At 37.1% G+C, this 15,833-nt stretch overlaps 1 protein-coding gene across 1 annotated transcript in view; it reads left to right on the top strand.

The window, feature by feature from the left end:
• The window catches only part of LOC103776696 (disrupted in schizophrenia 1 protein-like), a gene marked incomplete at its 5' end in the record, with an annotated part of 38,332 nt that overhangs the window by 19,179 nt on the left and 3,320 nt on the right, over window positions 1–15,833 (top strand). The window contains 2 exons of the mRNA XM_008944217.1: window positions 3,902–3,956; window positions 8,152–8,254. Coding sequence (XP_008942465.1) covers window positions 3,902–3,956; window positions 8,152–8,254 — 158 coding nt within the window. The remainder of the gene's footprint in view (window positions 1–3,901; window positions 3,957–8,151; window positions 8,255–15,833) is intronic.

Here is a 15,833-nt window from a genome sequence, read left to right as displayed (position 1 = left end):
TCTGTTACTACAATTCAACATACTTGGTACCTATTTTTCTTTAAGGTCTGTAAAATGAAATGCTTAAAAGGCACTGGCTTGCTGGAAGTATTTGGATCTTAAATTTTTTCCCGTTGTCTGTTATTAACAAGACAAGTCAGCCTCAGCTCCTGAATCTGTGGCTTTCCCACATCCTCCTGCAGTTCTCCAGCTGAAGTCTGTGTTTTGCCAAAGTATTACTTCATTCATCATCCTGAAAGGGTAACTCCTTAGCTCCTGCTTTCCTCTTCTGGTCTAGCCTGTATACAATGAGGCCCCAGGATGTAGTAAGTCTACATTCTTTTTCTTTTCTTCGCTCCTCATTATGGATCCCATTGTGTGTAAATCCATTACAAACCATTTAAATGACAGGCCTACATGACTATCTGTGTGAATGAAGGAATTACATACGATGTATAGATTGTTGTCAGTTTTGCAAGCGTTAAAAACCTTTCTTTTCTTGCATTTAGTCAGTTAAATTTGCGTTAATTGAATTCCTGTCTTATTCTAGTCCTTCCATCAGCTGGGTCAGGAACTTTGCTTTCTCTGCGATGGAGTTAGCTTATATTGAATTTGAGAAGTAACTTCTAAATGGTCCTTGTAATAGATTGCAGAGACTATGAGGACAAGCAGTCAAATTCTTGATTAGCCGTTCTGCTAGAGAAGAATAGCAATGAGGCAAAACTGTGGACATCTTCCCAGGCAAGAATTTAGTGTTATTTCAAGAAGCTCTTTTTAAAGCTGTTTTTCCTGGTAGTATTAAGTAAAGCAACGTTAAAGCAGACAGAGTAGCACTCTTTGAGTGAAATACAATGCCCCAGAGTGGTGGTGAAAAACCCCACTGCTTCTGGTTCAAGTCACATGTACCAGACCAGGGCTAGGTCAGGGCTGTTAAAGGCCTTTATCAGTAGAATGAATCGGTATTGACTGGCTGGTTTCTCTTGCGGGTCATTAGCTTGTCAGTTAATTGGAAAGCTTATGAGGGACTTCTCCGAGAAAGTGTTTTTTGGTAGAAGGAAACATCAGAGGAATAAACTTAGCTAAAAGCTTTTCATAGTTGGTAACTATGGCTGGTTTGTACATGGTTTTGATTGCCACATGTGAATTGTGTGGTGTACTAACCTCTGAAAGGCATAAGGGATTCTTATGGTATTGCTCTGCAGGCTAAAGAGGATTCAAAACAGGATACTACTGGGAAATTCTTACCATAAATAATACAAACACACTTGTAAGGGTCTGCGTCAATTCTGCACTGTAACAAAAGGATTCTTCAGATTGAAGTCTGTGGCTAATGCGAGTATCACTAGCTTGAGTCAAACAATGATTTACTAATCATTTTCTTTACTGATGCCTCATATCAAGATCAAATGCTCTTAAAACCATAGTTCTGTAAAATTCTCTTAGAACTGTAGTTCTGCTGTCATTGAAGTGGCAGTGTGAAATTCCTTATTTATTTTTCAGTGACCTGATGGATGCTCATACAAATTAAACAACATGGATATAAAGGGGATGTTTTTTCCCACTCAGCACCTGGACCTGAAAGTCTGCATGGACTTGTGCATCCTTGTTAACAATACAGACTCTACAACTGGGTCTTAATTTGTAATGCTGTTTTGGATCAATGGTTTAAAAAGAAATTAAAAATTGATTTCTCTTCTTGTTAGCTGTGTAAGTTCTGCAGAGGAGTGAAATGCATGAACCTGGGGGGGCTTTCTATGAAGAAAGCAAACAGATAAAAGAGATTTGTTAAATAGAGGTGCCATCTTTATACTGTTCTTCTGGCTATAACTGCACTTTACATTTTATTACGGCCTGGATCTTTAGAGTAGAATTTTATAAGGCAGTTTCAGAACAATTGGGTCAGTCACCCATTATTCATTCAATTACACACCGTGGCCTTGCTGCTCCCCGTTGACATCTGTACACAAAGCCCAGTTCTTTCTTTACGTAACCTGACCAGCTCAGGCGCTGATTGTGGCAGATGCTGAAACTTGCTGGGAGCGACTTCTCCAGAGCCTGAGAACAGAAATGTCTAAATAGTTCATTCCCTCTGGCATGCCCAGAGGCAGGCAGGAAGCTGATAATGGCATCATTGCACATGTAATATTTTGTGTTTTGCCCATATATTGCTGTAGAAAAGGGAGAAATTGGAGACTGCTGTGTGAGAAATACTGTTGAACCACTTTTATGTAGCTAGCCAGTTGTATTTCTGTTTGTTGCCTTACACAAGCATTGACTTAAACTGTCATGAGCAATTTCTGAGGGCTCATGAAATTTGCCTCATCTGGAGCTGGAGGGACCCCTGTGTGCTGTGGTGGTAATGAGATGACTGGCCTTGCTGGGCTGTAGATGGAAAAGGTGTGTACTCCATGAGTCAGTGCATTAGGGAAGGCAATGCAAATACCTGTCTCGTTAACACAATTAAATGGTACTCTGAATGGCTGAATTCTGCCTCTGAGGCTGTCTCACTGCTGTGTGCAAGCTGGGTGAGATGCTCCAGCCAGCCTTTCTGTAGCTGGGCAGTAACTGAGTCTGACTTTGTGTTCTTTGAGTGAGGTTCAGGCTTACGTAAATGCTGACTCTTGAAACTGGATGCAGTAAGTGCTGTGCGTGGAAGTTATGAAAGGGCAAGTTCTCAAAAAACACCCTGAAATGCATAGAGGTAGGCAGCAAGGAGCATGTGCATGTCAAAAAGGGCACTTGGTCTTCACATGCTTTCTGAGTAACAGTGGCCTGTGTTTCTTTCGTCTCTAAAATGAATACAGTGCTGCCTTATCTTGTGAGAGCATTATAGAAATAAATCCAGTGATGCTTTGGAAACGTTTGGATACTTCAGTGCTGAACACTAAAGAAAAGCTCAGAAATAAATTTGTAGTTCTTTATTCAGGAGGAATGAATACAGTTTTCACAATGCAGCTGAAAGGAAGAATTAAAATGCATCTGGTGGGGAGTGCTGTCTCATGTACCCTGAATTGAAGCTAAAAGAAAATAGCTTGTGATAAAGTAATTGAAGGCTGTTTAAATGTGAAGCAGGAGAGAGGGGAAGTGTTAATGTTGCAAAAATAATCTCTATACTAACTCTTTAATGTTTGATTTGACTTAAGTGCTTGAACTTCTGTTAAATTGTTAAAAGATATTATGTTACAATGTTAAAAATACAAAATGATTTAATTTACAAGCACCAAAAGCACAGGTTTACATTGGGCTTGGGAATGTCAAAGTAGTAAACCTGTCTGTTTTTATATGTGGAAAAAACCCTTGAATTTGTTCATATAAGCATAGACAATACCTCAATTTCAGCTGACTGTTGAATCAATTTGGTACAGGTATTTTGTAGGTTTTTATTAAGCTAAATACTACTACAGACCTAGTAGTGGTATTTCATTTAAAAGTACTGTGAGAACAAGTGACTGCGGTTGAAGTTCTCCTGGCAGAACTGGAAACTGGATTATAAGAGGGTAAATGCAAACTCTTTGTGTCAGAAATGCCTTTGTGTTAGGTGTCTGGATGGTAGCTTAGCAAATCACTGGTCCTGGACGCTGCTGGGAACTTCCAAGATGTTATGGTTACATGAATAATCATAATTGTGTTTCAGATGGTAAGTAAAAGGCATATAAACTCAAGAAAGAACTGTAAAGTTAGTATGTGAATCATTTTGCAAACAAACAGGATTAAGGGAGTAGAAATTGGGTGGAAAAAATTTTGGTTAACCATTAGCAACACTGAAACCAAATATACAGAATTTATCTTGGTCTTGGGTCTTTTGTGTTAGTATGAGCCACCTTAAAGCCTATATGCTTCCATATGAAAATGTGTCTTGTGTAGCAGATGGTGATGAGCAGAGAAGGTCAACTTTACTTTATTTTATTTTAATCCCTTCTAGCCTTCAGGAAAAAGAACAATCATTCAGCATGTCCATTAAAGAAACTACTGCCAAAGTAAGTACACGTCAGTTTTCAGTTCTTCAGAACATTCAGAAAAGCAGATAATAGCTTGAAGATTAATAAACTATTTGTTCTAGAAAGTTGGTTTTGTGGTGTTTCTTCTAAATGCATTTTGCATATAAATATTTTTAAACATACAGTTCAAAACCCCCAACAACTTTTATATTTGGACAGGGAGCAGAGATGATGCCTACAGAATCTGATAGAGTTATCTGTTGTTCTTTACATTTACTAATCAGTTTTCTTGCCAGTCTCCATTTAGGAACAGAATCCTCAGCTTCGTGAAATGAAAGTGAACTCTGGTCACGGCTGAATGTTTTTGCTCTCAATAAAAAGCCGCTTACTTTCCTAGCTGACCCATTTCATTGGTGTGAAGGAAGAGCATAAAAGAAGTACCTCTTCCCCTTGCCCTTTCACTAATAATAAACGAAGAATCCAATTCTTATCCCCTCTTTAAAAATATAAAGAAAAGTGAGGTGGCATATTGAGCATACCTTTTGTTTCTAACCAGAAATGTTAATACTTGTCCTTTAATTTTCTTATTTCTCATGGCTTCCTTCCAAGAAAGAGAATACTAACATTTTGGTTTTGTTTCAGAGTGGCTCAGTGAGCCACGGAGCATCTTTGCTCTAGGAAAAAAAAGTCATTTTTTTGTAGCTAATTCACATAGGTCTATATGGATGAATGAATGGAAAATATTTCTGGGTTTTGATCTGTAATTAATTTATACTCTGAAATAAACTTATTTTTCATGTTCTTTCTCTAATAGCACTTACCAAAGTGAATAAAAATGTTATTCTTTATAGTCTATTCTTCTTAGTTATCTTGAAAAACACTTCTAGCATGCACTGTTAAAAAGTCCATTTAAAGACTTCATCTCAGTAGTCCTTTCTCCTTTTTTCCTACTTTATTTCATTCCACTTCATTCTCTTCTATTCCTAGCTTATGCACACATCTTGGGGAAAAAATAGTATAGACATTATAAGATGATGTCCCTCCCTATATTTTTTGAATGAATATGAACAAAGTATCAAAGCAAAGATTATAACTGACCAACAGCTCGTCTACTAAAATGAATGAGGCATTTGGTATCTCTTGAGTGGTGTGGTTTCAAACTATCTGCAAGGTAAACCTTAAGTTATAGGTTTTGTCTTCTCTGCTGAAAATGTATGCCTGTTTAAGTTTTATCTTACAATGGTAGCATCTAGAGATTTTTTAATAAGAGCTGAAATATTGGGTAACAATTGAGAAGCCTGTGAGGTAGAATTCCACAGTCTGTTTCTTTAACTATTCAATAGATAAAATATTATTTTAATTTTATTCCATTCCTGTGTGATGGCTTTTATTAGAGAAAATAAATAGGAAGCATGTAATGAGACTGCTCAAAATCATTTATTATTCTATTTATTCAGATTGTCTCATCCTGTTATTTTTGTCTCAAATTGAATAGAGCTGATCTTTTAAATGTTTTCATTGTATGAGGGAAACACTACTTTGTCAAGGTTTTTTTCTTTCCCCCTGTGCCACTAGTATTTATATGGCCTTTTCTGTCTCAGCTGTGTTGCTTTCAGCTGAGGCTGCAAAAGCTAAGATTAGACTGCTAGGGAAGGGAGCAGTCTCCCTTATCCACAACCTTCCTTCAGAAATTAATTCTGCTTTTGCTAATGGCAAGATTATGCTGTATGGGAGATCCAGGTGGACTGGCCTTTTCTTCAGGCAGTATAAAGACAGTTTCTCTATCTTTTCCAAGATGCTGTTGTAAAGAGATTTGAAGGTTATTCTTTTTTTTTTTTTTTTTCTTGAGGTGGTTGGAGGAAGAGTAAATTCCAGTGCTGTAGTTGGTGTCCTTGTCCCTGTTTCTGCTGCTTTATATTAACATCATACACTGGAAAGATGGAAGAGGATGACAATGGGCAATTTTGCTTTTGATATTTTGCAGCTTTTCATCTTGATTCCACATATCTTTGCTAACCAACATCCTACTGATTTCAGATAAACTGCTTTTTTGAGTAGTGTTTCTGTGTCTGAACACAGATTTGTAAGGTATATTTCTAAACAAGAGCCCTTTTTTTTTTAAAGTCTGCTCTAAACTCCCCCCCACCCCCCACCACTGAAGAGGATTTTAAAAAAGGTGCAATAATATTTGGCTGTAAAGAACTTCCCTGAAATGAAAGGGAGTTATTTTGACCCGTCTTTGTTAGCTACAAAATAACTCTTCCCTAGTGGCTGCATAAGCTCCTGTAATGAATAATGGTACCTGTTATTAAGATAAAATAATTAAAAAACCCTAAAAGACTTAGAGCTTGTAAAGTAGAACTGATGTAACATAGAAGTAGCTCTACTGGAGGATATGATACTATTTTGCCTCTCCCAGTTGCTCATTTAGTTTTGTCAAACTATGCCATGTGATAGCTCTGAAGATTAATGTTGTTCATTTATCTACAGAATACACGTGACACAGAGGCTTGGTAACATACTTATCTCATGTTCCAGAAGAGTCATCTCTGTGAGCTAGAGGAGCTTCCTTTCAGCCTTTGCTCCCTGCATTTGGTCCATTAATAGAGTGTCAGCGAGCTCCATTCTGACACTAGTGCTTACAAAGTGGACAGTGTTCACTGATTAAACCTCCCAGCTTATTTTGCATAATTGCCAAACAGCCGTCTACTGATAATGACTTTAAGTTACTACCAGCATGGGATATATTCATGCAGTTTTTCTGGAGCTAAGATTCTCCATCTAATTGCAATTCACTGAGCCATTCAGTACCACTAAAGAGAGAGTGCTGCCTAGGAAGAAGTCATTAAAAACTTTCAGATTTATTTTGGAGATGTGAGACAGAAATGGCCTTTGGGTTCTCTGGGCACGTTTATTCACCTCTTGACAGGTTTGGGTTTTTTAAAACATTCCAAATGAATTAGTAGGCAAGTCATTTAGAAGGGGGTACTGAAACACGGAAGTGAAATAACTGGGAATTGAAAAATTATAATAGGTGCAGAAGTGATGAGATATATGTGTTTTAAAATTAATAGGAAGACTTTGAAGTCTTTAGCAACAGTTACTGCTTGGAGGATAGTTTTGTTGACTCAAGAAAAAAGATGACCCATTTGTGGTTAGCAGATGCTCTCAGATAAAGCAAGAAGATATTATCTATTTAAAAGCATTTACAGTTGGTGTCATATCTGAATTATTATACTTTAATTGTACAAACAGATAAGCCATTAGAGCTGTAAGGCTTTTACGCTTAAAATGTGAAGTGATAGCTGTGTCTGTGTTAATTTGCGTGGTATATACACTTGTGGAGTTTTTTTGGGGGGGAAAGGGCAGTCAAGGAAGGCAGGGAAAGTTTACTCTTGAGATTTCATTTCACATCTTCTCTCTTCACAACTGGTCTGTGTCATTCTCGACTGTTGTTTTACCCATGGTTCCAGTGAACACAATGCTTTCCCAAGTATTAGAATTTTAAGCAAGTGTTTGACGTCTACCTTCAGAACGAGAGATTTACCTTAGGTGGGTTGAGGGATTTTTCTGGTTGGTTGTTTTGCTTTACTTCACAAATAATGCAATATTTGTAAGAACCAATATTTTTGAATATGTGGGATTTATATGAATTGTGTAAGCTGTATAAGGTCCTTCTGATGTGATGATATGCACCTAAGTGTAAATGGTTGTGAAACACAGTACAGCATTGAGTTGGTATAGCCATATTTATTGCCTGTGCAGAGAAATAGTGATGGCTGCTTTGCCTTTTTTTTTTTTTTTTTTCCCAGCATGGTGTATTTTCTGTAAAAATCGCTGTATATTCTGTGTTATGACATCTTAAATTCCAAATGTTGGCTTGTTTACACTTCACTCCAGGCATCACTTTTAATGCTGGAATTGTACTGAATTTGTAAGGTGGCCTTTCTTCTATGTGCAGCCTCAGTATCTAGTAGTGAAAAATGTCCTCTGTCATGCAGGTGGCTAATGCTAATTCCATTCCCTAGTTTTATAATAGAATATGCGGCAAAGCCTGGAAATTTTTATTCATGTTGGGTATTTCTGTAAAGACATAATTTTTTGTTAAGCTTCTTCACCTTGCTGTAGGATGTTATGTCATGTCTGTTAACCAAGAACATTTGAAGCTCTGTTTAGATTGCCTTATACTTTTATATGAATGAATTATATATCATGGCTGTCTGCCTCAATCTAGGTTTGTACAAGTCAGAAACTCTGCAGTACTTTGAGGAGGAAAGTGAGTGATATTGAGACTCAGCTACCAGCTCTACTTGAAGCCAAAATGCTGGCTGTTTCAGGTAAGTTTTAAGTGATAAGGACTAACATTGAATCATGTATTAAAGCAGGTATTGACCTTTTCATAGCTGAGACTTCTTAGGAAAAGTTATTGATGTGCAGTTGTCTAGATCCCTTCAAGCCATGGCAAGTCTGGCAGAACAGGGCTGTGTCAGGCCTAGTGTAAGGTGCTTCAGACCCCTCTCCACGCTTGGGAACTACTGGTGAAGTGGATGCTGTGCTGTAGGCAGTAGACACACAAAGAGGCATGATATTTTTCATAGGTGAAATCGATAAATAATTATCCATAGCTGTTCCTGGACCTTACAAGTTGTATGCCTAGAGCTCTCCATCTGAGAGTATAAATTTGCAACAAAGGTATAGTAATTACAGGTGTGGCTTCAAATGGCACTTTAAAATGGAACACAATAATTGGCAGCTTCTGCTGATCAGATCATTGAACAACTGATGTTGGCAGCAAAAGAGCAATTTGGCCCTTGGAGCACTCGTGCATGTTATTTACAACCAGTAAAACATTGAAATGTGATTACAGAGTCTGATACATAACAGCTTTACATGCAGGTTACTTGGGATTACTGCACTGTTCACTAAGGGAAAAAGACAAAGCACAGTTCTGTCTCTAAGTCTGAAGGGAGGTGGGTTTTCTAATTCACCAAATTGTTTGCAGATCTATAAGTAGGTGTTTTGTTGCTAGACACCTCTCTGGGAGGTGGCTGAATAGGGCAGAATGTAGATTTAGGTACAAGGAATATTCCAGTGTTACACTGAGTAAATAAAGGCTAGAGAGTTTTTAATACGTGTCAAGGCAACATGTTGTACCTATCTGTTGGTGATTTGCCTTTCCATTTAAGATACAAGAATCTTGCACTGGGACACATGAATTATTTTAAAATAAAGCCTTGTGCAGCATCACATAAGTTGTTTGCCAAAAGTGGATAATGTCAGGCTTGAGCAAAATCCTAAAGGAAATTAAGGACCAGGTCTTGTACTGGTACTGAGCATGCTCAGTTTCCCTGCTTCTCATAACACCTTTTCAAAATTGAAACCCTCTCTATTTCTGTGCCTACCTGTGACAGGTAAGATGGGGAATCACTTTTCTCTGCCTGTGGGAAGTTTGAATATAGGTAGTTTTCTTGTTTTCAGAAATGGGGTCAAAGTTTTCTACAGCCATTTTATGACTTTTGTGAGAACAAACTATCCCATAAACTGGACAAGCAGCTGCTTCATGCTGCCAGCAGGAAATAGTTGGCCAGAAAATATATACATTGGTCTGACACTTTGAGGGAGAGTAAATGACAACTTCAAGGTGACTTCTAAAACATTCATAACCATATTTTATACTTGTTAGCCCTTAAAAGAGGTTGCTTGTTTGAGTAATGAATTCAAAAGACAACGCTGATGTTTCTGTAAACTGTTTTCATAGTGCTGTGACTATGATTGCCTTTCTATGCTTTTTAAAAAATATTGGTGCTATTTCTTAGTACTGATAAGAAGCACTACTACTTTTTTGATTCTTAGTCTGATAAACTCTTACTTCTGGGATTTGTGACTGTGGTACTAGCCTAAGCTGTAACTAGGGCAAAAATCTGGAGAGAACTGGTTGAAAAGGACGAAAGGTAGTTTGGTGACAGTGGGTACTGGAATTTCTTTACCTGATTGTAAGATATGGATACATTTAGTTAATGTAATGGGACTTATGCTCAATGCAGAGAATACAGAGAAGGGAATATTTTAGTCTTAGAGCATGAAGTGATAAAATAAAAAAAGCCAAAGTGCTGAATGAATTGTGGCTAGCAGAGAAGCAAGTCAGAAAGAAAAGATTTGGTAAATGCAGAAGAGGAAAGAGGAAGTAAGATATAAAAATAGCCTTTGTGGGTTGTGGGGGTGTGTGGAGTCTTTTTGACTTAATAAGGCAAAAACAGTGACCAGTGGATTCCTGTGTTAAGCATAAATGAATGACACCTCTTAAATAAGGTATAGTTAGGGAGGTGGTCTTAACCTATTAAATACTGGTGAAGATTTAAGCAAGATGCCATACATGCCTATCCCCTCAACTGTAAGGCAGCTAACAGAATGGTAATGAACAGCCTGCATATATTAAATTAATAGAAGCTAGAAGAAGCTTGAGTTGGGTAATATGCAATTATTTAAGGACGTCCTTGGAATAGCATGGAATTCAGAAGGAATTATAGTGTATATATAAATATGCAATAAAAATAATTAAGTTATTGATCATAGTTAGAGGTTTTTGCTTAGTCTGGAAGCATCAGGCAGGGATAAGTGTTATTTCTGCTTTTTTTTTTTACTAATGGATACTTAGAACAACTGTTTTTCTCCGAACAGATGTTGCACCATTTCTGTTTAATGTAGCATTTTCCTTGAGAAAGCATCCAGAAATAAATGATTTTTGGAACATTGTGAAAGCAAAAAATGTAACTGAATGCAGTTCCACACATCAGCATTCATGTACCCCAAAAATTGTTAGCTGAGTTTAAGAATATAGTTATTAAGTGTTACGTTAGTTTTCAGAGCATATGTGTGATGACGTAATGATGTGATGACTTGGAAAGCATGATATTTATGTCAGCCTTTAATGGCTATCTTGATACCTTCAGACAGCATTTATCTTCTACATGAACTGTACTTTGTATTCCAAACACATTGATTTACGGTATGGTGTATTTGCATTAGAAAATATAAGAATGTAGCTGATCATGTTTTGAGAGGGAAATACCATGATAAATGCAATGTAAATGTAACAATTTTATTAATCCTATTGATAGAATACCTTGGATTTTAAGGCTGTATAGTAAAAGGTACTGTAAAGACAGATGTAAGACAGTGCTATGCATATAAATGTTTCTCCTCCCTATTATTTTGTCCTTGGAAGAAGAGTAAAATTAAATGTGGAAGAGAGAGAAAGAAGGTTTGTGAATCTTTGGATTATTTAAGGTGCTAGAATAAATCCAGTAGATTTGATTAATCCCAGTGAGATTTCATATGGGAGAAAAAAAAAAAGCCCATACTTTAATGTTCAAGAGGTATTTCTATCAACAGTTGCAATTCAGATCCTTTATATCAACAGCCTTCTTACTTCTGATTGGCGTTTGTCTGTTGTGATAAATAATTTGCAATTAATACTTCTGAGAAGCTAGTCCGTAATTTTTTTCCAAATATTATTAGTGGAATCCTATTACATTGTTTATAGCTTTGAAGTGAGTTGCTTTACCTAATTATAGCTAACCAAGTACTCCTGATTGCATGAGATGTTACTGTTGACATACACATTTGTAAATGTTTATTGATGAAGTATTATGGGTTGCCATGTAGTATATTTTTTATTAAAAGAAAACACCTTAATGACATTGTTTAGAAATGTGCATGTGATTATTTTAACAATTACTTCTTAAAGTAGCTCTTAACATGCTTCTAAACTTTTTATTGTTATTGGAAGAACATGGCAGTATAGGATAGTCTGTTCTTTGTTAGCATCGTGTGTCTATTTAGCATGACATTTTAGGGGGGGATTAAATTACAGATGAAATAATCCTAAATCAGTAAGAAAATTCAAGGAGTATAATAAATATAAAAGCAAGTGTGAATGTAACTGCAAAATACTAAAATTTATTTTCTTACTTTGTGCTATTTTGCAGGAGGGCAAATTGTATGTAAGAAATGGTGTGCTTCTCATTTTTCCTTAGTGAGAAAATAATTTGGGAATAGGAGAGAGGCTGTAAACTAAAATGAATTTTTAGTCATTGTTTCATCTGTTTCCTTTATTTGAATAAAAGAGGTTGGTTGGTATATTTTACACTGTCTTCATAGACTCTGAGAATCCTGTTGAGGATGTGTAATTGTGTGGGACTAGCCAGAAAGTGGCTATCAGGGAGCTAAGCAGATGCGAATGAAATACTGAATTCATTATGTACTTATCTGTGAGATGCATGCCATTAACTTTTCTCATGTCTTTGCAAATACATATTAGATCCAAACACAGAAGTTAGAGTGAGATGACTTGTAAGTGGTTAAAGAAAAAATAATGATTCTGATCTTAAAATTGTCTGTACCAGTAAGAGATTGTGTGTCATCATCCTATAATTAGCACTGTCTGTATTTCATTAAATACCTGAAAGTGGGAGCTGCTTGGAAATACTGTTGTGTGATGATTTCCAGCAGTACAACAAGAAAGGATTTTTTTCCTAATGTCAATGTGAAAATGTAGTTCATAAACAGCATGACATAAATACTAGATATTGTATTTTTGTAAGACTTAATTCTAGGGCTGTTACCTCTTTGCCTGCTCTTTGATGCTCATTCAGGGCAAGTTCTGCAGGGCTCCAAAAGCAATTGTAACAAAAAAAAAAAACCAACCAAACAAACAACGAGAAAAAGAAAAAACAAAACCAAACACCAAACCACAAACAACCCCAACATTCCAGCTTTGGTGTTAAGCATTCCTGTTGGGAATGAATATATAGAGAGGAGGCAGAGCAGTCAGGCTGGAGGATGCCAGTGGAGGCTGAGGTACATTTTCAGCCATAGATTTGTGTGCTTTGGTAATGCAGATAACTTGATTTCTTGCCTGTACTGTATTCTTTAATTTCATGCAGAAATATGTATGGGCATAAAGTTCTCAACAGGATGTTGAGATCTTCCCCAGATGTGTTACATATAGCTCTTGATTTGTCTTTTATTGGAAGATATTTGTGCTCTTGGTTTTTTATCTTTCCTGTTTCTGAGAACTGTTGTTTGGTAACAGCTGGAGAAGTCAACTAGGCACAGAGGTAGAAATAGCAAGGCCTCTTTGTGCCCTCTCATGAAGACTTAATTTTTTTTATCAGTTGGAATCTGGTAGAGGTCTGTGTCTTGCCAGACAACATAGCTGGTTCCCCACTTTCAGATTCTTGCTTCCACCACTGGTCTGCATTGATGGCTCAGAGGCCTATTAAGATTAATTCTTCTTCATGCCTGTATGGCAATGTCTGGCTCCAGCACAGACAGCTCTGTGTTGACAAGTCTTCCCACAACAGTCACTTTATGCTCCATGAAGTAAAACGTGCCACCGTGTATTGCTGCAAGTAAGGTACTTTTTGGCAAGCCTATTAATTAATTTTTAAAGTAATGCCAGTGAGCCCCCCAACCAGACCTTAGACAAGCTATGCTGTTTGTCTTTTTATCTCGTTTCCAAATGAGACAGCTGGATGTTACTGGCTTTCAGTGAACTTCAAGGGTAATTTGTGGTAGCTGAAATTCCAGCGTGATACGTGACCAGACAGCAGAAAATCATTGCTTCTGTTGCAGAAGTCAGTCAGTCATATAACAATTTACTCTTTTTTTTTTCTCCTGATACCTAAACCGCTATCCCTGGAGTGAGAGAAGGTTGAGAAATCTCATTGGCAGTTCCTTTTCCAGGGTTTTGTGCTCAAAGGAGAAATATTAGGTGGGGAGAGTTGTGAAGGGAAGGTGGTCTTGCACCAGAGAAAGGCTGTGCTGAGGTCTGGAGGGGTTCTGAGAAGACCTCAGAGAGCCAAGGTGACAAATTTCTGAACCTCAGTGCATGAACTTTTGGTACCTAAACCTAGTTGGCATGATTATTTCTCTTCCTCATTCTTTTCTGGTTTTCTTTCCTGGTCTGGTTGGTAAAAATGAGGTTGATGATTTCATGCAGCCCTCAAGATCAAGGAGGTGAGGTCTGGGCTGTTTCCCTACTCTCAGCATGTCCCTTCCTCTCCACTGGTAGTGGTAGTGAGTGGAGGCAAAGGCAGGAGAGAGGGGAAGTGTAAAAGAGCCAGAGATTGAAAGTCACAAGGTGAGTGGGAGCTATGAGAGAGGAAGTGATTAGGCAGGGAAGCCAGTGAGCACACACGTCTGTGCTATTGGATGAACCTTGAGCCATGGAGTTGCTTGCAGCTGGGCACCCTTTATCGTGTTGAAAGAATTACATATGACTTACAAAAACCATTTATTGGCTAACAGGCATAGTAAATTGCTGGGACTAATGTGCTCCTGGGCTATACTTGTCACTCCTAGTGCAGGCACTTGAGAGCGTCTGGCGACCTGGCAGTCACCAGTAGCTGTTTGCTCCTTGGAACAGGTTGTGGCTCAATATTGCTGAATTCTCATCTTCCAAATCTCTGCCTTTTTGTTTAGGGTTTTTGTGCCTTTCTTATTGATAATTTTCACTTGAGCCTTTGAGTTGTTGTTAATGATTTAAACTTTTGTTGTTGGCTTTCTTGTCCATTTTCTTAATTCCTGGGTTGCTCTGTGGTGACTGGTTTTGTCTGGATAAGAGGCCTTCTGTATCAGAAAATTCCTTCTCCAAATATGTCCTTAGGATCTCTTGCCTACTTCTAGATAGATTTTCTTACTTTACCTTTCTGGATCACATCAGTCATTCAGTTGCGTTATGCTTCACAAGAGTGTTGGCACATGTTATTGCTTAAAAACAATAATTGTGATTCAGATATGCTGAAATACTGTAAAACGTTTCAGGAGGTGGTAGACTGTCCCTCATTTCCTATTTGTTTTTTTCAGAGGTGCAAACACATTAGTAGTGCTTCCAAAATGTTACATTTCTGTCATGTTTTTAGATTTTTCTCTTTTCTTTGTAAGCAGCTGAATGATATTTATTTTCTTCAATTTCTTTCCTGTTGTTGGAAGTGGTTTGTATTCCCGTTAATCACAGGGTGGAGGATTTTCAGTCTTGAATTCCAGTGCCATTGATAAATACCATGTTGACAAATGCCTTTAGCTCAAATGTAAATTTTCACTTTCTTATGTATTGTTAAAGGTACTGTTGGTCTGTGAAGGATTTGCTTATAGATAATGATAAAAAATGACCAGTTTCCTACATTCAAGCCAATGTCCAGTATGTGTGCCTTATTGTTATGGAGAAATTGCTCCTTTGTTTGTGCTACAATGAACATAGTTTCAGTAGGGATAGGATGTACCTTTCTGCTTCGAGTACACATAATGGAAACTGTAAGCATATGTAATTTCTGGCATAAATATGAGGGAAAAATAGGAGTAAAAAAATGTGAGCCATTAACTTTGTCTTGTATTTTGATGGGGAAATATTTAACAAAGCTTAAATAATAACACATTTGTTGGTTTTTACAAAATGGGACAGATTTCAAACCATATTTTTAGTCCATTTGTTGCTGGCAAATGTTATCAAAATAATATGTTAGTTTGAGGCTACTAAATGGGCAATGGTCTGCCCAATATGGTAAAATCTGACAATGAGCTGTTGTAGTGGACATGAGTTTGTGGCCTGTAACCATGTATAGAGAAAGTATACTTGATATGCAAAGCACTATTTAGCTGTAGTATAGAGCCATACAAGTAAAATTTTGGGAAGAGATGAAAATAAGTTAAATATACTGTTTATGTTTGTAGTGAATAAAAGCAATTATATAAATACTTTGTGCCTGGGAATAAATTTTTTAAAAAATATTGTTTTTTCCAGTTTGGGTTGTTTTGCTTTGTTTTTTTTTAGGACTTGTAGAATTACAGCCAGTTCAGCCAATTTCATGTCAAATAATTTCAAATTTTATTACAATCCTAACTTTACATAGTTAT

The sequence above is a fragment of the Merops nubicus genome, unplaced genomic scaffold (genome assembly GCF_000691845.1).
Source record: "Merops nubicus isolate BGI_N331 unplaced genomic scaffold, ASM69184v1 scaffold4267, whole genome shotgun sequence".
Lineage (NCBI taxonomy): Eukaryota > Metazoa > Chordata > Aves > Coraciiformes > Meropidae > Merops > Merops nubicus.
The sequence above is the reverse complement of the archived record's forward strand: the minus strand, read 5'-3'. Positions and strand labels throughout refer to the sequence as shown.